Source organism: Meles meles, chromosome 8 (genome assembly GCF_922984935.1).
Source record: "Meles meles chromosome 8, mMelMel3.1 paternal haplotype, whole genome shotgun sequence".
In the NCBI taxonomy this organism is placed as follows: domain Eukaryota; kingdom Metazoa; phylum Chordata; class Mammalia; order Carnivora; family Mustelidae; genus Meles; species Meles meles.
The window spans coordinates 19,085,855-19,109,685 of record NC_060073.1 but is presented as its reverse complement, the minus strand read 5'-3'; the positions used below and the strand labels follow the sequence as shown (position 1 = coordinate 19,109,685).

The following is a 23,831-nucleotide window of genomic DNA, read 5'->3' as shown; positions in this document are numbered from 1 at the left end:
GATGGCAGTTTAAACTGGTCCTAAGTGACATGATCTCGAGCAAAGTGCTCCAGCCTCCAGAGGCGTCAGTTTCCTCACGCCAAAATGGAGGAGTGTGAGCGAAGGCAGCGCCATCTCCAGTGTTCTGCAGGGTTCTTCCTACCACTTTCGGGTTCAGGTTAGGAATTTAGAATCTAGTTCATGAGTGGGGATGGAAGGCACTAGATCTCTTGATTTTTAACCGCCCCCAACGAAGATCTCTTTTTATCTCTTGATTTGTAATCCTGTGCCTGAGACTGAATCAGCTTGGGTGGGTGGGTTTCCATTCTGTCTGACCAGCCTCTGACTCTGTCTGTCTTTCTCTCCTGCTTACATTGCATCTGGGGTAGAATTGTGGAACAAGCACCAGGAAGTGAAAAAGCAAAAAGCTTTGGAAAAACAGAGTAAGGAACAAATGCCCCTTCCTGTTCCCAAATCTCCCATACCTGCCAACTCCCCAGGCCCAGTTGGGGCAGGCTCCCTTTGTCAGCCCCACCCCAAATTTGCTCTTGGGAGGTATTTGGAATGAAAGCAGGTAGGTGGTATGGGACTCACAGGTATGTGACTTGTAGGCTGCTTCTTCCCCCCATCCTCCTAGCAATCAGGCTGTAATCAGGGCATCTACTGCATAAAGTCCCTTAGAACATGGTTCGCTATTGCTCCAGAGTTGGTGGGGAGAATGTTTGTCTATTTCAGTGCCCCTCATTGGCTGGTATCTCCCTCACCCATTAGAAGGCCTGTGGGCACAGTTGGCAGAGATGGTTGCTGTCCCTCCATGTTGAGTCTGTAGCTTCCCAGCTCTCTCTGGCGGCTTGCCTAGGCACGCTTTCTTGCTTTCTGTCATTCTGTCCTTCTGCCATACCACTGTGGGTGGGTGGGGAAAAAATGAGGGTGGTTTTTATCTCAAATGTAGAGACATGTAGGGTTGGGGTAGTCAGTATCCACGGAAACAGCTGGTGTTTCTGTATCTCGCTGGGCCTGTCCTTTTCTAGCTCCTTTAGACACATTTGTTGGGGAAGCACTGAGTGGCCTGGGGACCCTTAATTGGTTTCACACACCAGTGAAGATCTGACTCTGAGTATGGGGGAATGTGGTTTAGACGTTTATTTGTGGAGCTTTCTGTTTTAGAATGATTTGCTGAGAATTTTCTCAGGTTGTGGAAATGGCTGCAGAACCCCTTGAGGCCAGGTTTCATTTGTCCTACTTGGTTCTTAAGGCATCTGGGGACTTCTTCCAGTGGGGCCTGATGTGGGGGCAGTCCCTGGAAAGGTGACTGGGACATGCTGAGGTGTGTGACCTGGCTGTGTGCTGTCCCACTCCCTTCACCAGCCTGCCCCTTCCCTTTGTGTATGGAGTGACAGAGGTTTTCCCCTACCCAGGGCCTGAAGTCATCAAACCCATCTTTGAGACAGAGGAGAAAAAGTCCCAGATCAGCGCAGACAGTGGCGTGAGCCTGACATCTGGTTCCCAGGTTTGTGACAACCTTGTTGGGAATTGTGAGCATTAAATTTGCTATCTCAGAATACTTCAAGTAAAAAAAAAAAAAAAAAAGACAGCATGCATGCTGTGATGGGAGAATGATGATGAAATAAGTGTAGTATATGTACGTAATACTACATTAGTATCTACTGAAGACTGTGTTTTCAAAAATCTAGTGACATGGGAAAATGTTTTACAAGGCTACGTGCAGTATGATTCCCATTTTATTTTTAAAATGTTTGTAGAGACGACTGAAAGGAAGTATACTAAAACCTTACCAGTGATTCATGTGAGTGGTAGGTTTACGGCTTATTTCTGTTTCCTCATTCTTTCACGTATTTTCTATAGCAAACATGTATTTCTTTAGTGTTTATTATTTTTCATCAATGCAAGTCATGTATATTTTATATTGAGGAAAAAGATAAACATCTCATGACCTGTTTAGGGATGATGATACTAGGTTGGGGTTGAGGAGAAGGGAGACGGTATGGTATTTCTTAGGAAAACTGAGGGTGTGTGGGACACCTCCTCTGATGCGTCCGAGTCCCCGTGTCGTTTCAGAGGACTGATCCAGACTCTGTCATTGGTGTGAGTCCAGCCGTTATGATCCGAAGCTCAAGTCAGGACTCTGAAGTTAGCACCGTGGTAGGGGAACACCACACTGGCATCTTGGTGGGTGGGGTGTGAGTCCCCCTTTGGGAAAGGGGGCTGATTTCTCCTTTGGAGGCTCTGAGTCTCGTGTCAGCTTGGTTCTCACGGTGGAGATGCTCACCTGGCATAGGTCTGTGTGTGCGGGATCAGACCCTGAGATTTCACCCAGGGCTTCTCGTCTTGTAAAGAAGGTACTACCAGAGGCTCTCTGGCACACCTTTGAAGTGCAGTGCTTTGTTTGTTTTCGGTTTTGTTTTGTTTTGTTTTTGATGGCAGTAGAGAGCTCTAATAGCTGGGCATTTCTGGGAGCCCTTTGCTGGGGAATATCCCTTATTGCCTTTCTTTCCTTTCTAGGTGAGTAATAGCTCTGGAGAGACCCTTGGAGCAGACAGCGATCTGAGCAGCAACGCAGGTGATGGGCCAGGCGGTGAGGGCAGCGCTCACTTGGCCAGCTCTCGGGGCACCTTGTCTGATAGTGAAATTGAGACCAACTCTGCTACCAGCACCATCTTTGTAAGTTTTGTTTACTAACGAAAGGAGGTCATTTCTTTCATGGGAGGGGAGTGGGTTAGAAAAGAATGAAACATTAGGGACAATTAGAAGGAAAAGAGGAAGTAAGGAATGGATTATCCCCATGTATTTGGCTTCAAAGAAAATGTTTCTTAAGGCTTTTTTCAGAGTTATTTTACTCCACAATCTGGGGCTTTAAGGACCCTTTCCTGGATCACTGATGAGTTGGACTCCCCTCCCAGGCACATTAGGGCTTCAAATCCTATGTAGCAATTATTCCTATATTTACAGTTAGATAAGGTGGTAGGTGTCTTCATGGCAATGAAGGGCAATGACCGCTCTCGTTTTGTATCATTCTGCCAATAGTGTGGTTTTATTTTGGTCACTGCTCTATTTTTATAGCACTTTTTTTTTTTTTTTTTTTTTTTTAAGATATGTATTTGACAGAGGGAGAGAGGACAAGCAGGGAGAGAGGGAAAAGCAGACTCCCTACTGAGTAGGGAGCCCAATGCAAGGCTCAGTCCCAGGACTCTGGGATCATGACCTGAGCCAAACTGACTAAGCCACCCAGGTGCCCCTTTTTATATAGCACTTTAAAATAGCATTTTAGGGGTGCCTGGGTGGCTCAGTGGTTTAAGCCTCTGCCTTCGGCTCAGGTCATGATCCTGGCGTCCTGGGGTCGAGCCCTGCATCATGCTCTTTGCTCAGCAGGGAGCCTGCTTCCTCCTCCTCTCTGCCTGCCTCTCTGCCTACTTGTGATCTCTGTCTGTCAAATAAATAAAATCTTAAAAAAATAAATAAAATAGCATTTTAGGTATGCCTGGGTAGCTCAGTCGGTTAATCGGCTGCCTTTAGCTCATGTCATGATCCCAAAGTCCTGGGATCGAGTCCTGCATCAGGCTCCTTGCTCAGTGGGGAGCCTGCTTCTCCCTCCACCTCTGCCTGCCACTCTGCCTGCCTGTGCTCTCTCTCTTTCTGACAAATAAATAAATAAAATCATTTAAAAAATAAATAGCATTTTATTTTCTCATATTTCTAACAGTTATTTGATATTTTCATTCATTAATAAATATTTATTAAGTGATTTACTAAGTGCTGTATTCTGTAAAGAAAGAGGGTGAATAAGACATTCTCACTCTCAAGAATTTTGCAGTTCAGCATGTTGCAGCGACTCATCTTTTCTGACAGGTGAGGGGAACAAAGCCTTAGGAAAAAAAGAACTTGCCCTACATCTCACCAAAAGGCAGTGATCAGTTGGAATTAAAGTAATTCTGTTTAGTCCTTGCCTTTAGACACACTGCATTTTGGTGTATGCAGGGCTCTTGAGGCAGCATTAAGCACTCTGATACACTTGTCACCTTATTAGAGTTGAGAATGAATATCCTTTTTTGTTAATATTTTTAGGGGCGCCTGGGTGGCTCAGTGGGTTAAGACTCTGCCTTCGGCTCAGGTCATGATCTCAGGGTCCTGGGATCGAGCCCTGCATCGGGCTCTCTGCTCAGCAGGGAGCCTGCTTCCCCCCCACCTCTGCCTGCCTCTCTGCCTACTTGTGATCTCTGTCTGTCAAATAAATAAAATCTTTAAAATAATAATTATTTAAAAATTTTTATTTGAGTAAAAGAGAGATCGTGAACAGGGGTAGGGAGAAGCAGACTCTCCTTTGAGCAAGGAGCACCATGCAAGGTTTGATTCCAGGACCCTGGGATCATGACCTGAACTGAAGGCAGACACTTAACCTACTGAGCCACTCAGGAGCCCTGAGAATGGTATTCCTTATAGGAGCTTAAAGGTCCTTATCTTTGGTTTGTGGGGAGAATGGAGGATGAAATTTAAATGAAATGAAGTATTTAACACCAGTGATCATTCCCACCCTCAGGGCTTTCTGAGTATGTGTTTCTAATAGGGCAAATGACATCCCTGAGCAAAGGTAGAAAATGGGACTGAGAGTCATTAGAGCCATTTGAATTAATGGACCTTAACTCTCCTTGAGTCTAAATAGAAATTTTAATGAGAGTATTTTAAATCTTTCTAGTGTGCCTCCATTCTGGATGTTAAGATAGACATTATGGGATCGTGGTCTTGCAAGAAGCCATTCAGCTGTGTGTGGCCTTTCCTGGCACCTTCCTGGGACAAATTCATGCTTCTTCTGTGCTGATGGGCAAGGGCTGTTTTTATACAGTTGAGTTGCCAAGAGCAATTATCTAAATTTCTTGGCTCAAAAAAAGAAGACTGTTTTAGCAAGAAATAAGTTATATTAAGTCAGTATGGTCCATTGAACAAAGAATTGGGCTATGAACCCAGAGACTGGCGTGTAGACACACTAATTAGGTGTTGCCTCATAACCTTTGATAAGTCGCTTCTCTGCTCATGCTGTTGCATGAATTGTGAAATGGGCATGAAATTTGCCTCTTACCCACTTGAAATCTTTTTTGAATGAATAGAGAGTCTAATATTGTATAAATGGCAGGTAAAGTTAGTGATTTTTCTAAGGGGCAGATATTTCTAAGAGATGGTAGGAAAGAGGAAATTAACATTTATCCCATCTAACCATGTACCAGGCATTTATATGTATTTTCTAATTTAATTCCCATAGTGGTCCTACGAGGTAGATATATTACACCCTTCCTTTTACAGGTGAGAAAAACAAGACTCAAGAGAAGCTAAGTTTTACGCGTCAGGTTACACAGCTAGTAAGAGACAGGGATCTGAATCTTGGTCAGTCCATCTTCAAAACCAGTGTTCTCTTCTGTTGCATCATGCTGCTACAGAGGATTTGCTTCTTACTTATTTACTTTGAAGATCAAAGAGTCTTACAGAGACTCTAGGGTAAAGACAAGGAAAATGAAAACATGATTGCATGTTGTAGGAGGCAACAGCAGAAAACAGCATTAGCAGATTGACTTCTGGTCCAATCCTTGAGGCACGCATAGGAGCACAAGCAGGACTGCTCAAGTGCGTGTTGCCAGCGGAGATTAACGGGTGTGTGGGCCTCTTAATGCACTGTGTGGCTTATGTTGCCCTGACCATTGGTACCTTGGGCAGCTAACCTGTCACCTCTTTTGTAGGGGAAAGCCCACAGCTTGAAGCCAAGTGTCAAGGAGAAGCTGGTGGGCAGCCCAGTTCGCTCGTCTGAGGATGTAAGCCAGCGAGTCTATCTCTACGAGGGACTCCTAGGTGAGACACAGACTGGGAAGGCCTCTTGCACTGGAAGGAAGCTGGACTCAGCTGGGGAAGAGGGTAGCGCTGAACATGTAGCTGCTTAGCTCTGGGCTGATCTCAGTGCTGATGTTAGAGGGTGTGCTTATATCTGCAGAAGGTGACTTACTGGGTCTGGAAAAGGCAGTAGGTGAACATTGGAAAAGACTAGATTTTGGTTTTAATCAACAGCCTCTGTCTTTCTGTCTGTCTGTCTTTCCTTTCTTGCAACCATGGTTCTTCCTGCTCACAAATTGGCAGGAAGGGACAAAGGATCGATGTGGGACCAGTTAGAGGATGCGGCTATGGAGACCTTTTCTATAAGTAACCACCTTTCTTTGTGTGCTGTGTTCATCCCTCCTCCTCGGGAGGGGCTGGGCCTCACTTGGAGGAGCTGGGGCTGGTGGTAGGAATGTTAGTTCTCGGGTGGAGAGGCTCACATTTGCTTTGTCCTAGAATTTGTCCCTTTTATCTAGAGCTTACTCTTTCCTTTGGTTTGGTAGCTGTATTCTTTATATGTTAAATAAGCTCCTAGAAAAATTCTGTTCCACACAGGCAAAGAACGTTCTACTTTATGGGACCAAATGCAGTTCTGGGAAGACGCGTTCTTAGATGCTGTGATGTTGGAGAGAGAAGGAATGGGTATGGACCAGGGTCCCCAGGAAATGATCGACAGGTATGAGACTTAGTGGACACTTGAAAAATGCAAATTCAGCCTCTTCCAAGTTAGTTCTGTGGTGTCCTGCCTTAGAGCTGACTTTGCTGGTCTGGTCTCCTGCTCAGGTACCTGTCCCTGGGAGAGCATGACCGGAAGCGCCTGGAGGATGATGAAGATCGTTTGCTGGCCACGCTTTTGCACAACCTCATCTCCTACATGCTACTGATGAAGGTAATGTCGACTTTGCTTGTGCCCAGCTACTGCTGATGCTGGAAGGACAAGGCCTATTCCTATGACCTAAAGTCTGGGGCAGTTGGGAAGCTGTCAGAGCATCTTACTAGGTCTCTCTTCCTGATTGAAAGTGTGAGGTCTCGGGGCGCCTGGGTTACTCAGTCGTTAAGCGTCTGCTTTCGGCTCAGGTCATGATCCCGGAGTCCTGGAATCAAGCCGCACATCAGGCTCCCTCTGCTCAGCGGGAAGCCTGCTTCTCCCTCTCCAGCTCCCCTACTTATGTTCCCTCTCTCTCTGTCATAAATAAATAAAATCCTTTTTTTTATTTTTTGGTTTATTTTTTGACAGGCAGATCACAAATAGGCAGAGAGACAGGCAGAGAGAGAGAGAGGAGGAAGCAGGCTCCTCGCCGAGCAGAGAGCCTGATGTAGGGCTCGATCCCAGGACTCTGGGATCATGACTTGAGCCGAAGGCAGAGGCTTTAACCCACTGAGCCACCCAGGTGCCCCAATAAATAAAATCTTAAAAAAATAAAAAAGAAAAGAAAAAGAAAGTGTGAAGTTGCTATAGCTCACACATGCTCTGTTTGTCTACAGCAGCCAGGCTGTTGTACTGAGGAATGTTGTGAAGATAATTGGTGATTCCATTCCATTTGTTCATTTTGAATTTTATTTTCTTATTTATTTATTTATTTATTTTAAAATATTTTATTTATTTGACAGAGAGTGAGAGAGATCACAAGCAGGTAGAGAGACAGAGAGAGGGGGAAGCAGGCTCTCCGCTGATCAGAGCCCGATGCAAGGCTCGATCCCAGGACCCTGGGATCATGACCTGGGCTGAAGGCAGAGGCTTTAACCCACTGAGCTACCCAGGTGCCCCTGATTTTCTTATTTAAAAAGGTTTTTTGGAAGGCTCCTGAGTGGCTCAGTCAGTTAAGCGTCTGCCTTCAACTCAGGTCATGATCCCGGAGTCCCAGGATCGAGCCTCACTTTGGGCTCCCTGCTCAGCAGGGGGCCTGCTTCTCCCTCTGCCCCTCACCTTGCTTGTGCTCTCTCTAGCCCTTTCTCTCTCCCAAATAAATAAATAAAATGTTTTTAAAAAATAAATAAAAAATAAAAAATAAATTTTTAAGTAATCTCTGTGCCTAGCATGGGACTGGGACTCACAAGCCCAAGATTAAGAGTGGCACACTTGGGAGGTCTGGGTGGCATAGTCAGTTGAGCATCCAACTCTTGGTTTCAGCTCAGGTGATCTTGGGGTCCTGGGATCGAGCCCTGTGTCTGATTCTGCACTCAGCTTATAGTCTGCGTGGGACTTTCTCCCTCTCCCTCTACCCCTCACCACCTCTCTCTCTCTCTCTCTCAAATAAACAGGGGCACCTGGGTGGCCCTGTCAGTTAAGTGTCTGACTCTTGGTTTTGGCTCAGGTCGTGATCCTCAGGGTCATGGGATCGAGTCCCACATTGTGCTCCCCACTCAACAGAAAATCTACTTCTGTCCCTTTCTCCCTCTACCCACTTTCCCCCACCCCGGCCCCGACTCACACATGCTTGTGTGCTCCCTCTCAAAAATCAATGAATACATCTTTAAAATAAATAAATAAATAAATAACTCTTTTTAAAAAGAGAGTTGCACACTCTACCAACTAAGCCAGCCAGGCACCCTGTTTGTTTTGAGTTTTATTTTCATTTTTTATTTATTTTTAAAGATTTTATTTATTTATGTGAGCAGAGGGAGAGGGCAAAAGCAGGGGCAGAGGGAGAAGGAGACTCCCCACCGAGCAGGGAGCCTGACATGGGGCTCAATCCCAGGACCCTGGGATCATGACCTAAGCTGAAGGCAGACGCTTAACCAACTGAGCCACCCAGGCACCCCCTATTTTGAATTTTAAATGGGCTTCCTTTGCTAAGTAGTTTTAGGATGCCAGTAGAACTCTGTACAGAATACGATGAATTTAAAAAATAGTTTCTAAAATCTTAGGATAGCCAGAATTCATTTTTCAGCACTAGCCCTTTATCATATAGAATTTTCCATAGGTGTAAAAAGAGCTACTCATTAAAAATTAATGGCAAGTTCTGGGTTGACTCGGTTGTACTTGTTATAGCTGTGGAAGAACTATGTTATCAAATAGAAGAGTCCTGCTTTAAAGGGAAGCATAAATTTGGGGTTGATGGGTAGAAGAGAGTTGTTTTGAGAGTGAGTCCCTGGGTTTCTCCTCTTTCTCCCAGCCTCTCTAAACATGCAGGGTTTAGTTGACCCAGCACAGAAAACACCTGACAGGCTCACTTAGTTTGTTTCATCTCTCTTCTCTGGTGAACTCCAGGGGTCCTGGTGAACTCTGGTTGGGAAAGGGTGGTGATCCTGAACATGTCTCTGCTACAGCCAAGCCAGAATGTTGCTCCTCTAAAGTCTCGTTTCTGAACTGTACTCTAAGGAGCCCCAGGGGTTCTTAGGGCCCCATCAGGGCTCAGTGTTACAGTTGGGGATAGGGAGGAAGTGTCTCCTTGAACCCCAGTCCATTTGAACCAGACCTGCTCTAAAAGCTACTTAGCTACAGCAGCCACCCCGAGACAGCCAGGGTTTTCCTTCCCAGCCTGTTGGCAGGACAGTTGAATGTTTTCTCTCATATTCAGTGATGTGGACTCAGAATTGTCTCACATGGTAGGAAACTTGCCCATACATTCCCCTCTATGTCATTCTGTGTCTATGTCATGACATGTCTATGTCAGTTGCAAGGAGAGCAGAGCCCTCATTAAGATCCCATTCGGCTTCACAGGTAAATAAGAATGACATCCGGAAGAAGGTGAGGCGCCTAATGGGAAAGTCGCATATTGGGCTTGTGTACAGCCAGCAAATCAACGAAGTGCTTGATCAGCTGGCGAACCTGGTAAGCATGTCTGGGCTGTCCCCTAGGCTCCCCTCCCACTGGCACTTGTCGCCTTCCAGGCTGGGCCTTGTTGCCTAATGCAGAGCCTTCCCCACGGGTCATTTGTTGGCGTGTATATTTTCAAGACCCCCAGTTTTGAAAATAGGGCTTTGAGTCTAGCTGAGACGTTAGTCCCTCTGTTCTGTGACAGGATTCTCTGTACTGAACCATCCTGCTGCAGCCATTTCTGCATGTGGTCTGTGGACTCCTGAAGATCCACGAGCCGAAAACTATTTTCATAATAGTACTAAAATCTTTGCCTTTTTGTCCTGGGCTGATACTTGCACTGATGGCACAAAAGCAGTGATGGCTGAAACTGCTGGTGACCTTCACACAGTGAAAGCAGTGGCGCTAAGCCGTGCTGGGAGCCATCGGGGTGGGGGTGAACCCTCAGTTTAAAAAAGAAAGAGAAAGAAAAGTAGTTGGCACTTGTAAATGTTCTTGACGAAAGCATTCAAATCATTAATTTTACTAATCTGATCATTGATGATACATCTTTTTAATATTTAATGTGACCAAATAAGAAATATACAGAAGTATTGTGCTGCAAAGCAAAATACGATTGTTTCAAGGAAAAGCAATCATAACAGTTTGAGTTGCAAGGTGAACTGTCAGCTTCATTCGTGGGACGTCATTTTCAGTAGGAGGAGTGACTAACTGGTTATTTAGAGTTGGGTATTTATTTGGCAGACTTTTTTTTTTTTATAAATTTATTTATTTTTTTCAGCGTAACAGTATTCATTGTTTTTGCACAACACCCAGTGCTCCATGCAATACGTGCCCTCCCTATTACCCACCACCTGTTCCCCCAACCTCCCACCCCCGCCCCTTCAAAACCCTCAGGTTGTTTTTCAGAGTCCATAGTCTCTTATGGTTCGCCTCCCCTTCCAATTTTTTTTTTTTTTTTGTAAACATATAATGTATTTTTATCCCCAGGGGTACAGGTCTGTGAATCGCCAGGTTTACATACTTCACAGCACTCACGATAGCACATAACCCCCTCCCCCTCTCTCAATCCCACCTCCCCCCAGCAACCCCCAGTTTGTTTTGTGAGATTAAGAGTCATTTATGGTTTGTCTCCCTCCCAATCCCATCTTGTTTCATTTATTCTTCTCCTATCCCCCAACCCCCCATGTTGCATCTCCATGTCCTCATATCAGGGAGATCATTATTTGGCAGACTTTTAAGCTTGAAGCTTCTTGATTTAAAGGCTTTTGTAATGAGGTTGATGATATTAGTCAGTGTGATTTTTTTGATACTCTGTAATGAAATGTGTCAATATTTGGAAGAGCTGCCTTATTCCTTAAACCCGTATTTTCTGAAAGGCCATTGTGTGGTGTTACAAATTCAAGTGTGATTCAAGATCTGATCAAAATGTGAGGTAGACAAAAGGATTTCATGCAACAAAGTACAAAATGTTCATTGATGGGTTTTCAGATTTCATATTGCCACTATGACAAACTGTTACTTCTCAAGTTTTGTTATAATTACCAAAGAAAATATGCATATTTATCTGGAAAAGCTATTAAAATACTTCTCCCTTTTCCAAATACATGTCTGTGAGACCAGATTTTCTTTATATCCCTCAACTGAACCAACATAACACAGTGGATTGAATGTAGAAGCAGAAATGAGAATCCAGATATTTTTTAAAGACAAACATGTGCAGAAATGTAGAACACTGCCAGTCTAATCATTTTTTTTTGCTTGTTTTGGGAAATATGTTATTTTAAGAAATTACTTATATTACCACGTAATGGGTGTATTATTAGAATTCTTAACGACTTCAAAATTCATATATTTGGTAATATGGTAACCAATATGGTAAATGTCTATATGGTAATGTCTATATGGTAAATGTCTATATGGTAAATGTCTATAAATATAACTTACAGAAACCTAAGCTCTCGGGGGTCATGAATAATATTTAAGAGGTATGGGAGTCCCAAGGCCAAAAAGTTTGAGAACACATCCCTCCCTCGTGGCCTGTGGCCAGCAGATGGCACTGTGCTAAGTAAGCTGATAGGAATTTACTTGCTGAAGTGGGGGATGGGGGCGAATTCTTGCCCAGAGAGCTCTGTGAGAGAGATTTGCCGATGTCCTTAACAGATCTCTCTTTCCTCAGAATGGACGCGATCTCGCTATCCGGTCCAGTGGCAGCCGGCACATGAAGAAGCAGACATTTGTGGTACACGCAGGGACAGACACAAATGGAGATATCTTCTTCATGGAGGTGAATACGAGTTCATATATCTCACAGGAACATTTGAGAGTCACAGGGAACTCGTAGACCAGATACCGGAATATTTCTCCCGCTTAATCTCGTTCATCTTCATGATTCACTTATCATTAAGTTGTCAGGCTCTTATGCAAGTAATATAATGGATAATTCGCCGTCATTTCTTTTACATATATGTCGAATAGATGATGTAGTCACGTTGTCCGTAAGTCAGGACAGCTTGAAACGGTAGGCATTAGAAGTTTTGCTCTCTTTCTTATCCCTTTCCTCTCAATTTCCCCTCCCCTTCACCACTTCCTTCTGTAGGTAACCACTTCTGTGGTTTCCTTTGTATCTTTCAGTGGTATTTTATACAAACACACAAAAAATATAAAGTTAAGTTCCTTTTCTTTTTTCTCACAGAAAGGGAGCACGTCATCTCCACTGATCTGTACCTTGCTTTTCTCATTGAACATATCCTGAAGATCTCTATGTCAGTACAAAAAGAGGGTTTTTTTTTTTGATTGAAGAAGAGTTGACGTACAATGTTGAATTAGTTTCAAGTGTACAGCATAGTGATTTGGCGATTCTGAACATTGTGCAGTGCTCACCATGATAAGTGTGGTCCCCGTCTGTCACCATACGTCACGATGATGTCATCCGCTGTATTCCCTGTGGCTCTCATTCTTTTTTATGGCTGCGTCTTATTCCGTGGTGTGGTTGTACCATAGTTGACTCACCAGTCAGTACATACGTGCCCTTGGTTTTCTTCTCGTCCGTGCTGTTGCTCACTGTGCTGCCGTGCATGAGGCCGCACCTGCTTCCCTCCACACACGCACAGGCGCTGGAAGAGCTCTCAGAGGCTGTCACCGCACCAAAGGGAAAAATGCATAGATGGCTTTGGCTGATAGGACTCTGAAGTAGCTCTTAACATCTAACAGTTCCCCTCCCACTCTGCCATTTCTTTCATTGAAGAAATGTGCCGCACAGAGTACCTCACGTTCTAGACTTTCTGCTGACTGCATCGCTTTGGTGTTAACACTTTTCTTCATCACTGGTATTTTTTATAAACACTAGTAGTTCAATCTAGGGGTTGGATGAGTTTCAGATTCAGTATTTTGGCAGGAATATTTCATGGGTGGTGTGTATATTGCCTGTTGCCCCGTTTGCTCACCTCTCTCTCTTCGAGATCAGTGGGTGTAGATATGGGCCGCCTGACCTATTCCCTGTGAAGTTCCTCATCAGTCCTTTGAGTCTGCCTATGGGTTTTTGCCATGCAGAATTGTTTTACTTTTTTTAACCCTCCCTCCAGCCCTTGGCAGAATCTTTTTACTTTTATATAGTTGAATTAGTCTTTTTTTTTTTTTTAATAGCTTCTGGATTTTGAGTCATACGTAGAAAAACCCTTCCTTATTCCAAGATTGTAAAGGAAATTGGCTATGGTTTCTTTATTTCTAATTCTAGAATTACGTTTTAATTTTTAATTCTAAAATACCAGGTATTTTTAATTCTAAAATACCAGGTATTTTTAATTCTAAAATGAATGAAGGAACCAAGTATAACTCCTATATAAAGTAGTAAAATTAAATAATTTTACAAGTATTCTGTTTCCTTTTGGTTTAGTTGAGTTTGATTTTTACACCCACAGCTTTCTGAATGAGTGGTTTATCAAACATGGGGCAAGCGTTCTGCCCTGAAGCAGACACATGCGTGTTGGTGTAGCTGAGAAGAGAGTCACGTTCATGTCACTGTGAAGTTTTAGAATTTGGTTAGGTGTCTCCTTGAGCCGAGGACTAACACGATATCTGCACCATAAAGAGGTGGCAGCTGATTCTCACCCTTTCCTTTTATTTTATTATTATTTTTAAAAAGATTTTGTTTATTTATTTGACAGAGAGACACGTCGATAGAGGGAACACAAGCAGGGGGGTGGGAGAGGGAGAAGCAGTCTTCCCACTGAGCAGGGAGCCTGACAAGGGGCTCGATCCCAGGATCCTGGGATCATGACCTGAGCCAAAACCAAGAGTCGGACGCTGAACCAACTGAGCCCCCCAGGTACCCCTCACATGAGAATTTCTATAGATTTCTTAATTTTATAGATTCTTAATGTGAAATTTCTGGATCAAGCTTATACAGATTTAAAATTTTTATAGATTCTGCCAAATACCATCCCAAAGACTATACCAGTTTATATCTCCACCAGCAGCATAGATGAGTTGGGTACATTGTTACTGTCATCTCTCTGGCCTAGAAATCGTATGTCCTAGTGCGTGTCCTGCCCCTTTCCTTTCCATGGTGTTCTTAAAGGATTATGGAAAGGGGGGTAGTAGTTTTCATTTTTCACCTGGAGAAAACTAGAGTCAGACTAGGACTAGATTTCTAATTTCTACTCAGCCACTATATGACCTTGTTCTTCATAAGGCTTTTAGAACCTCTGTAACTTCTACGTAGTAGACTAAACCTGGTAGTTTTGCGTATTCCTTCTTCATTCACTTTAAATTATGGAGCACATACTATAGGCCAAGGTACTGTGGGTATGTGGTTGTAGCAGTGAGTAAGCGAGACATGGTTTCTGTTGCCTGGATGGGGTTGACAAGTTGTTGGGGAAGTCAGCTAAGGAAACGAAGTGTCATGAAGTCTGGTGAGCGTTATGGGAGAAGAGGCACAGGGGCAGGCGGTGTGGGAATACACAGCAGAAGGTCTAGGAGTAGGGGATGACCCCTCGGAAAGGACCTTTGAGCTTAGACTTAAAAGAAGTATGAATTACCAGCTGGAGTCGGGGAGGGGGACAGTTCCAGGGGTATTTGAGGTGAAATGGACAGAACTCAGTGTAGTAAGAAGGAAAAAAGGAGTCTCACATCACTCCTTCATTTTTGGCTTGGACCGCGGGGTGAATGGCAACGGGGGACTCAGAAGGAGGATCTGCCCAGTAGAAAATGCTGACTTCAGATTTGGGCGTGATGAGATCAAGGTGCTGCCTGTGAGCCATCCAGAGAGAGGTTCAGGATCTCAGGAAAATCAGTCTCGTGTGGAGAAAGGTTTGAGAACCATCAATGGGGTTGTAATAATCAGTGTTACATTTTTTATATTATAATTATAATGTTGTTATAGCATCTAATTATAGGGACTTCCTATGTGCCCAGCTTTGTTCAAAGAATTCTATGCACATTGCCTTATTTAATCTCCATATGAGGAAATGCAGATGCGGGCCAGCTGGTCCAAGGTGATCCAGCTAAGTAACGGGAAGCCGGGAACCTAACGCAGTCTGATCTGAGAGGGAGAATATTGAATAAGAAGAGAATGTGAAGGGGGCACCTGGGTGGCTCAGTCAGTCGAGCGTCTGACTCGTGATTTTGGCTCGAGTCATGATCTTGGCGTCATGAGATCAAGCCGCACATTAGGCCGCATACCAGATGTGGAACCTGTTTAAGATTCTCTCCCTTTCCCTCTGCCCCTCCCCGCCCTGCCTCACGCTCAGGTGCATGCACGGACATACACTCTCTCAAAATAAATTAATTAGTTAATTTAAAAGGACTTACAGTATTAAAAAGAGAATGTGAAGGAGAAGTTTGTCTTTTAATTTATACCTCCCTGTATTATATTTTTTGCAATAAACATTGCCCATGCATCACTTATGTGATTAATTATTTAAAAGATTTGTGCAGAGGGCGCCTGGGTGGCTCAGTGGGTTAAAGCCTCTGCCTTTGGCTCAGGTCATGGTCCCAGGGTCCTGGGGTCGAGTCCTGCATCAGGCTCTCTGCTCGACGGGGAGCCTGCTTCCTCCTCTCTCTCTGCCTACTTGTGATCTCTGTCAAATAAATAAATAAATAAAATCTTTAAAAAAAAAAAAAAAAGATTTATGCAGAACTAGGGCTGAACCAGTATTAGAAAATGCGTTGGTTCCCTTTTTCCCTCCTTGCTTAATTAAGCCTGCCATAGTCTCCTGCCTTTGCGCTTGTCCACAGAGATCATTCCTACGGGTGGCACGTGGTGGCGTGAGATGCCCTCTTAAGTTGAGAGCATGTAAGAGGTGACAGACGTGGGTTGAAGTGAAAGTTGAAGCACCGATTGTGCCTCCTTCCCTCCCCGCAGGCTCCTCTCCATGATTCCTTTTGTTTCAGTAACCCTTCTAGCGGACAGTATGTCCGGCAGGTCAGTGTCTGTGTCCCTGCAAAGGAAGACGGTAAGCAGGAGGCCGAGAAGCTGACCGTGGGGTTGCTCCCAGGACCAGCTGTCCTGTCCTTTCCCCCTGGGAGACAGGGCCGTGCAGCCTGGGCTGATGGAGAGTCCAGGCGAAAAGGCCCGCTGAGGCTCCCTGTGGCCTCCACAGGTGTGCGATGACTGTGTGGTCCTGCGGAGTAACATCGGGACGGTGTACGAGCGCTGGTGGTACGAGAAGCTCATCAACATGACCTACTGCCCCAAGACCAAGGTGCTGTGCCTGTGGCGCAGAAATGGCTCTGAGACTCAGCTCAACAAGTTCTATACCAAGAAGGTACCCAGGAGCTCCGACCGGGTGGGGCTGGGTGCTAAGGGCAAAGCATCGAGCTTCTTGCAAGGAAGTTAAAATTCCATGATCCATGTCGAGAGCCCCCTTTACGTCCGGCTGTCATGTGGGACACGGCAGGCTGTCCCCGTGGCCTGGCCCTGGCTGACAGTAGAGAGTGGAGCAGGGGGACCCTGGGAGGCCCGGATGACGGGATGTTCTGTCCCCCGTGCCGCAGTGTCGGGAACTGTACTACTGCGTGAAGGACAGCATGGAGCGAGCCGCAGCCCGACAGCAGAGCATCAAACCCGGTGAGAAGACAGTGACTCCCCTAGCAAGGGCCTTCTGCTTGGTTCAGTCCATCCTGAGGGTCAGAGGCCTAACCAGGAGCTCAGGCCCGGGGTCCCCGCCCCAGTTAGCTGACAACCTCCTCCCCCACCGCAGGCCCTGAACTGGGTGGCGAGTTCCCTGTGCAGGACATGAAGACTGGTGAGGGCGGCTTGCTGCAGGTCACCCTAGAAGGGATCAATCTCAAGTTCATGCACAGCCAGGTAGGTGGGAGGGGCAGCAGCGGCTGCCTGGCCCTGTTCTTCCATCCACAGAAAGGCTCAGTGTCCAGGTCCCAGTGCTTTCCCAGTGAGCCTGTGGGCCTTCGGGGCTAGTGGGAGGATGGGAGCAGCTGGACCAGAGACAGAAATCAGAGGGAGGGCGCAGTGACGTTGGCCACCACCCGGAAGGTGCAGGGGGAGCCTCCGTGGGAGGCGGGGAAAGAGAGGGAGCCTTGGTGGCTAGGCTGCCTCCTTCCATTAGACCCAGCGCAGTGTGAGTGGGAGCGTCTCACTTGGCCCTTCTTCGCACAGTGTCTGCCTTCCCTTGTTCCCAGGGTGTGCTTCTGCTTGGTGGTTTTGCTTTGAGAGTCTAGACCAGCTGATCTCCTCACGTGTTTCCGGTGTGCACGAAGCTTGTGTGCGTGTGTGCGCGTGTGTGTGCGTGTGTGGAGCTTGTGTCTGTCTTACCTGGAGTATGTGTGTTTATTTGCCTATTTCTCCCGCTGATTCTTCTTCCTATTCTTTCCATTCCTCTGAGTGTCCCCACTCTGTCCCCTGCTCCACAGGCCCCGTTCCCCTTCTTTTGGCTGGGGAGCACTTCAGAGTCCATCTTTCTCTCATTGTGATCCCACCATAGGAGCTGACTTTTTTTTTCTCTTGGTCTTTTAACACAGTGTTACTTTTTCTCTCAGTGGACAGTCCTTAAGCTAATTCCTTTCTGAGGCCAGCGCATCATCCCAGGTCCGTTCCCAGTTCTGACTCTTCACACAAGTGCCTTCCCTACCCCTTCCCTGACGTTCTGGTTCCTCTCCTTGAGCTGTGAGCCAGGTCTGAGTGTGCGAGCACCACAGCCCTGGGCCAGGCCGCACACACGCGGGGGAGGCGGCCCTCTGGACTCCGTGGCTTTCTTCCTCCCCTTGCCATTGTAGTTTCTTCTTTCAGGAACCCAAGCGGGCAGCTTTGGTGTGATGGGAAACAGCTGCTCAGGCAGTCTATTTCCAGCAGTATATTTCCTGCCTGTGACTTTAATATATTAAAGAGCATACCTAAGACCTTAGGGTCAGCCCAAGGAGAGGTTTAGTGAAGTTCTTTCCTGAAGCACGACAGTGCCGGCACTTGTTGGGGAACAGGCTTCTGACCGTCTTTTAGTGCTGTGGCTTCCCCTGATGCCTCACCTTCCAAAGAGGAGGTCTTGTTAAACAACAGCCAGCCCCGTTTTGGGTCCCCCCAGACTGGACCGACCCAGTGTCTAACCAGTCCATGGATAGGTACAAGCTGCTGGTCTGTAGTTTAAGGCTTTGCCCTAGAAGAGAGATCCTGCCGAGAGGGGAAGTCAGGCCCTGACTGATCACAGGAGAACAGCCGTGGGGTCCGTTGGAGTTGAGGACGCGTTGGCCTCTGGTGGAGTACTACAGGGCGGGATCACAAACGGATCTTCGGGGTCAGGATGTGCTGGACTCAGAGCCCGGCTTCGTTACTCGTGGGCAGATAGATTTCCTGATCCCGTGTCCTCCTCTGTAAAGCGAGGGTTGTGCTGCACACCGGGCCACATGGATGTGAGGCTCGCAGATAGGACTGTAGAACTCGCAGTCGGTGCTCCCAAGCGATAGCCATTATTCTCTCACCGCGTGCCTCTCGGGAGAGCCTGGATTTTGTTTCAAGGACGATATCAACACCTCCCACCCCAAGGACTGTCCGAGGGGAGCTTTGCGCCCGTGCCAGCCCTCTGCGCCGGAGGAGGATGCATGGAAGGGTAGAGAGCTGATGGGCTGACGGGGGAGACCCCCGGGGCACCGTGTCCTCCAGGCGCTGCCCTGGGCAGAGGGTATGGGCGGGCAGCCCAGGACAGCAGAGGGGCCTTCGGGTGGGGTCTGACCATTAAAACTAACGCCTTCATTTCTCTCCCATGCTTTCTCCTCCGGCCAGGAGCGGAAGGTACATGCCCTTTCTGCTGTCTTCGCTTCTTAGCGCTTTGAGTTGTGTGTGTGTGGATTCTGCGGCCCTCCCTCTGGGAACTAGGTCTTCTGTGCGGGGGTGGGGCTGTAGCTGGGGGAGCAGCGGGCAGCCGTGGGCAGGGGGAGAGCCTCCGGGCCTGACCCCGCCCTCCCTCCCTCTCTTGCAGGTTTTCATAGAGCTGAATCACATTAAAAAGTGCAATACAGTCCGAGGCGTCTTTGTCCTGGAGGAATTTGGTAATTACACTATTTTGCTCTTAGGTCTGGACTCACATGGCAGTAACTCAAACCTCGGCGCTCCAGAGGAGGGACTAGAGGCAGAGAGAAGAAGCGCCTCTGCAGAGAGGTCAGGAGGCTTAGGAGTGACAGGGAAGCAAAGGGAAGCCGTGAGGTGCCAGGGGAAGGAGGAAGAAAGAAGAGAGAGAGAGTGGCTGCTAGGGAAGGGGTCGCAGAAGAGCAAGTTTAGAGCTCAGAGACGCTCAGGTGGAAGCTCCGTGAGCTGGTGCCTCCCCCCTTCTTGGCCAGCTTGTGGTCAGAAAGTTCTGGGGCAGAGCAGACGGGCAGTTTTCAAGCTCTGCTGTGTTCATGTCGCCTGCTGAGCCCAGGGCTCCCTCCAGCCACCCCAGTGCCCCCCCTGGCATCCACCTGGCCTCCATGCTGGAAGAGGGACGTGCGAGGGCCGGGCAGCCACTCTAGAGGGCAGGGAAGCCCCATGGGCCTCCGAGGCAGGCAAGGCAGCTGTCACCGGAGGCTGGGAGCCGGCCTCCCTGCAGCCAGGCGCCTCCGCTGAGCGGTGGTGTAGGGGGTTCTCACCCTGGGGCTTTGAGTTCCTGCTGTGTTTGTGCTTCATTCTTTTGTGCCCCTCATCGCTGCTATGAAAACCTTCGTTCTCCAGCAGGTAAAGTGACCTCGGCTCGTGCTGCCTCCCGCAGGACCCTGCCTGGGCCCCGCCGTGGGTGGGATGGGCTCCCTTCAAGCAGACCAGCTGCTCACTTGCCAGTTTGTCCCATCCCTTTTCTCCCCACCCTCTTCCTCCCAGCCTCCCTTTTTCCCCCTTGGGCTGGCTAACTGGTTCTGAGTTTTCTCCCCTGTGTGCTCCCTTCCCTCTTCTGCCAGAGAGATGTTTGGGGGACTCTTTCAACTCAGGAGAAGGACCTGGGCTTCTTGCTCTACCTATGATGAGTTTACCCCCTGCTAACCCTGGGTCCCCCCCAAGTTCTACCTCCCACGGTCAGTAAGAAGGTGTGGCCAACTCTCATCCTACCTTTTCTGGCCCCCAGGGGGATGCCACGCCCCTCTGCTCCCATCTCCAGGGGCCGTCAGGATGGCTGAGCCGTGGGGGGCCTTCCTCCTTCCTCTGGCCAAGCAGAACCCCTGCATGGCCGGGGCAGGGGTGACTTAGTCTTGCATTCTGGGCTGTGGACTTGTGTGTATTTTGCCTGATGGTCCTTGTCACCTCCCTCCCCGGGTGCTGTACTCGCCTGTCTTCTGCTCGGTGTGTCTGCTCCAGAGCCCTCTGACGCTCTCCCTCACACAGGCAGGCCTGGGCCTCTCCTGCCACTCAGGGAAGGACACTTACAAGTCTGCTGGGTGTTAGTGTCATGCCACTTCTCCATCCGGCCTCAGGACGCTCTGCGTAGGGGCTGGGAGTACAGGGAACCATGCTTAACACAAACAGTGTCGGGCTGGTAACAGGGAGGAGTTCTCGGGCATCTCAGGTGATGGCACAGGCTAGAGACGACTCTCTTCTCCCGGCCGACACGGGGGGACACCCCACAGCAGCTCCTCGGGGCCGTGGTGAAAGGCCAGCCTGCTCCCGTGCTGAGGCTCTCACAGAAGTGGCTAGAGTCGCAGCCATCGGGCAGGGAGCCACAACAGAGCGCACAGGTCTGGCCGAGGAGTCTGGGGCCGTGTCCTCTTACCCGGCAGCGGCTGGGCAGGAGCTGTCAGAGCAGAAGCCGCCGCAGCCACTGGGACAGGCCACCGTGGGGAAGGGGACCCCGGTGCCGGGCGCTGCCGCCTGGGGGAGCCTGGCACTATCGCCCTTAGTTTTGAACTTTCTGTTTTGTCTCTTGCCCGTCCGGTTTTAGTTCCTGAAATTAAAGAAGTGGTGAGCCACAAGTACAAGACACCAATGGTGAGTGTGCCCCCCGAGTCCGGCAGGCCGGTCTGCGCAGGGCTCCCTGGGGACCTTCCCACAGGAGTGGGGCGGGCCCGCCGAGGGCACGGGGGCAGGCCAACTAGGGATGGCTGGAGAGCTGAGCTTGGTCTAGATGCCGCAGGTTCAGCTGAAGCCAAAACAAGTCTTCCGCCCTGGGAGAGACCCACGCACACAGATGCCCTGTCCCACCGGCCAGCCGTGAGGGCAGTTTCCTGCTGGGCACATCTCCCCACGTGGCGATGTCGGAGTCTCAGGAATCTGATCGGTCTGGTTTTCCTCTCCCCTCTAGGCCCATGAGATCTGCTACTCTGTGTTGTGTCTCTTCTCGTACGTGGCTGCAGTCCGCAGCAGGGAGGAAGACCTCAGGACCCCGCCCCGGCCCGTCTCGAGCTGATGGGAGGGGTTGAGAGCCCCCCAGTCCAGGGGATGCCCTTGCGTCTTCTGTTCGCAAGGACACAATGCTGCGCGTGTGTTCTCTGCAAGCCCCTAGCCGTGGCTTAGTTGGTTCACAGTTGTGTGTCTCAGCGTGTCTTAGTGTCTGTCACAGGGCTCTGCTGGTTTCCTCTACCTGCTCCCTCTCCATTCCCAGGAGACCAGTCTACTCTTCCCTCAGGGCTCAAGAGTGATGTGTGTCTGTCTTTTGGGCCAGTGGCTTCTAAGCGCTCTGAGTACAGTAGGAGCCCACCATTGCGTGTCCCTGAGAGTCGTGTTGTGGTTCCTCATCCCTGGCATTCTCACCCTCCAGTGCAGGACTCTGGCTCTCCGTCCTCCGGGATCCGGCATGACTGGGTGCTGGGCAAAGTCCCACTCGGTACCGAGGGAGGGAAGCTTGAGGCCTGTCCGCCCAGACAAGAGGTGGGCAGGGAAAGGCAGGGAAAGTCACGGGGCGGCAGGGTGAGTGGTCTCCCTCGTCCTTACGCATTTCCCAGACTGGTGACTGCTGCCCGTTGTGGCCCCTGCCACGGCGGGGGGAGGGGGGGGGGCGGCACCGAGGGGCTCCTTTTTGCTGAGCAGCAGTTTCCCTAAGGTGTGCCTTGCCTTTGGCCTGAGAGAGCAGAGTGGTTGGGCTGGGAGAGTCCCAGCGACCACTGGCTACCATGCCCAGGAAGCAGGGTGGGATGGGGCTAAGGTCAGTGTACACAGCCAGTGTCTGCAGGCAGCGTCTCCTGGCACTGGGTATGGGCAAGAGATGATTGTACATAGTTCAGCGCTACATTATTTATAGAAAATGTACAGATGTGTGAATGTGAAATAAATATTCTCAGCTCTCCTTGGGCTCCTGACTGCCTTGTATTTAACGATGCCTCCTCTCGGCCCGGACCTGAGGAGGTCTGTCCCTGGACTCCAGAAAGGCCTCTCAGGCCTAGAAGGAGAGAGATGAGATCATGCCCCTCCGAGTCCTGGTATGCGGAAGCCCCAGTCTCGCACCCCACTGACACAGCAGGGCCTCTCACCCGGAGAGGTTAGGAGAGGGGCTTCCTGCCCTCTGCCCCCTCGCTCTGAGGGAGCAGCTGTGCTAAGAAGTAGCCACTGGAGAAAGCAGCCAAACTGGGCTAGGACACCTGAGCAGAGTCCCATAGCTGTGAAGGAGAACCAAGGCTCCCCTGGCCCCTCATGGGCGGGGTCAAGTGGGGCTGGGACTTGGCCAGGATGTCCCACAGGGTCTGGAGCCCTGGGCTCTGAGCTCTTGGCCAACAGTGCCTTGGGTTGAGTAGAACTCCGATAGGAGCAACCCTAGGACCAGCCTTCCTGGAATTCTTTTTCCTACATCGTTGGGAGACCTCGGACACTCTCTAGGCAAGAAGACCAACCGCTGTTTTTGAGAGCAAGCAAGCAGTGCAGGGCGTAGGGGGAGGAGGAGAATCTGAAGCAGGCTCCACACCCAGCACGGAGCCCCATGTGCAGCTCAATCTCACCACCCGGAGGCCCTGACCTGAGCCAAAATCAAGAGTCAGGTGCTTAACTGACTGAGCCACCCAGGCACCCAAGACTATCCACATTCTGTTTAGGGCATCTCAAACCCCTTGGCCTCCTCTTCCCAAAAGTAAACTGATGATTGGATTTAGGCTCCCAGCAGGGAGGAGCAGAGGAAGGCCCTGGTTCTCAGTATCTCATGCTGGACAGGACCACCCTCTCCTACTAGGAAACAGATGTGGGAGGGTGGTGGGCTTGTTGTGCACTGGGACCCCAGGGCAGCCTGGGGCAGCTCCTCTCCAGGCCGTATGGGCACAGAGCCACGCTGAAGTTCAGCTCTGCCCCACATCCAGGCTGCTGTGAGCACAGGTCAGCAGGTCAAAGACCGTACAGGGCACAAGGTACCAGGCAGGAGCACCCTGGGTTACTGCTCTGTTGCTAATGCACTTTCGTCACTGCCCCTTGCTTTCCTCATTGGAAGAACATACGAAGGGGGGAAGACAGAGCTTTCTTCTAGTGTTTTATGAATTTAGGATTCCCCTCTCAGCCTCCTTTAACTCATCTGAGGGACAGAGCACCTGCCTCAGTTTGCTCGGAAGGTCAAGTGTATTTCCCTGTGCTTTTTGTGAAAACAAACACTTCGGACAAGAGCCAGCTGTGACTGCACTCGTCTTTTATTGCCCTTATCCACTGAGAAGATGTGGCAGGCCAGAAAGCCCTGTCCCCAACCACCGTTTCCTGAGCCCACCAACTTCTTGTCCCAAAGACCTGAGAACTTCTAGGGGGAGCTCAGGCAGTTCGGTCTGCATGGAGCACCCCCTGCTCATCTTCCTGGCGCCACCCCACTGACGCTCCCCCAGCCCAGCCCCAGATACACACTCG

General features: G+C 49.0%; 1 protein-coding gene across 46 annotated transcripts in view; it reads left to right on the top strand.

The window, feature by feature from the left end:
- MADD (MAP kinase activating death domain) overlaps nucleotides 1-22,305 on the top strand; it is a 40,810-nt gene extending 18,505 nt beyond the window's left edge. For 6 of the 46 annotated variants that reach the window (XM_046015467.1, XM_046015475.1, XM_046015478.1 and 3 more), the window contains 17 exons: nucleotides 369-422; nucleotides 1,398-1,489; nucleotides 2,059-2,142; nucleotides 2,503-2,661; nucleotides 5,724-5,832; nucleotides 6,115-6,177; nucleotides 6,409-6,529; nucleotides 6,637-6,742; nucleotides 9,518-9,628; nucleotides 11,793-11,900; nucleotides 16,216-16,380; nucleotides 16,610-16,682; nucleotides 16,816-16,922; nucleotides 18,846-18,854; nucleotides 19,042-19,111; nucleotides 20,965-21,011; nucleotides 21,325-22,305. In XM_046015467.1, the coding sequence (XP_045871423.1) occupies nucleotides 369-422; nucleotides 1,398-1,489; nucleotides 2,059-2,142; nucleotides 2,503-2,661; nucleotides 5,724-5,832; nucleotides 6,115-6,177; nucleotides 6,409-6,529; nucleotides 6,637-6,742; nucleotides 9,518-9,628; nucleotides 11,793-11,900; nucleotides 16,216-16,380; nucleotides 16,610-16,682; nucleotides 16,816-16,922; nucleotides 18,846-18,854; nucleotides 19,042-19,111; nucleotides 20,965-21,011; nucleotides 21,325-21,429 (1,583 nt within the window). In that variant the 3' untranslated portion in view covers nucleotides 21,430-22,305. The other 40 variants (XM_046015487.1, XM_046015473.1, XM_046015482.1 and 37 more) reach the window with 24 other exon arrangements.
- The last annotated feature ends 1,526 nt before the right edge of the window (nucleotides 22,306-23,831 follow it).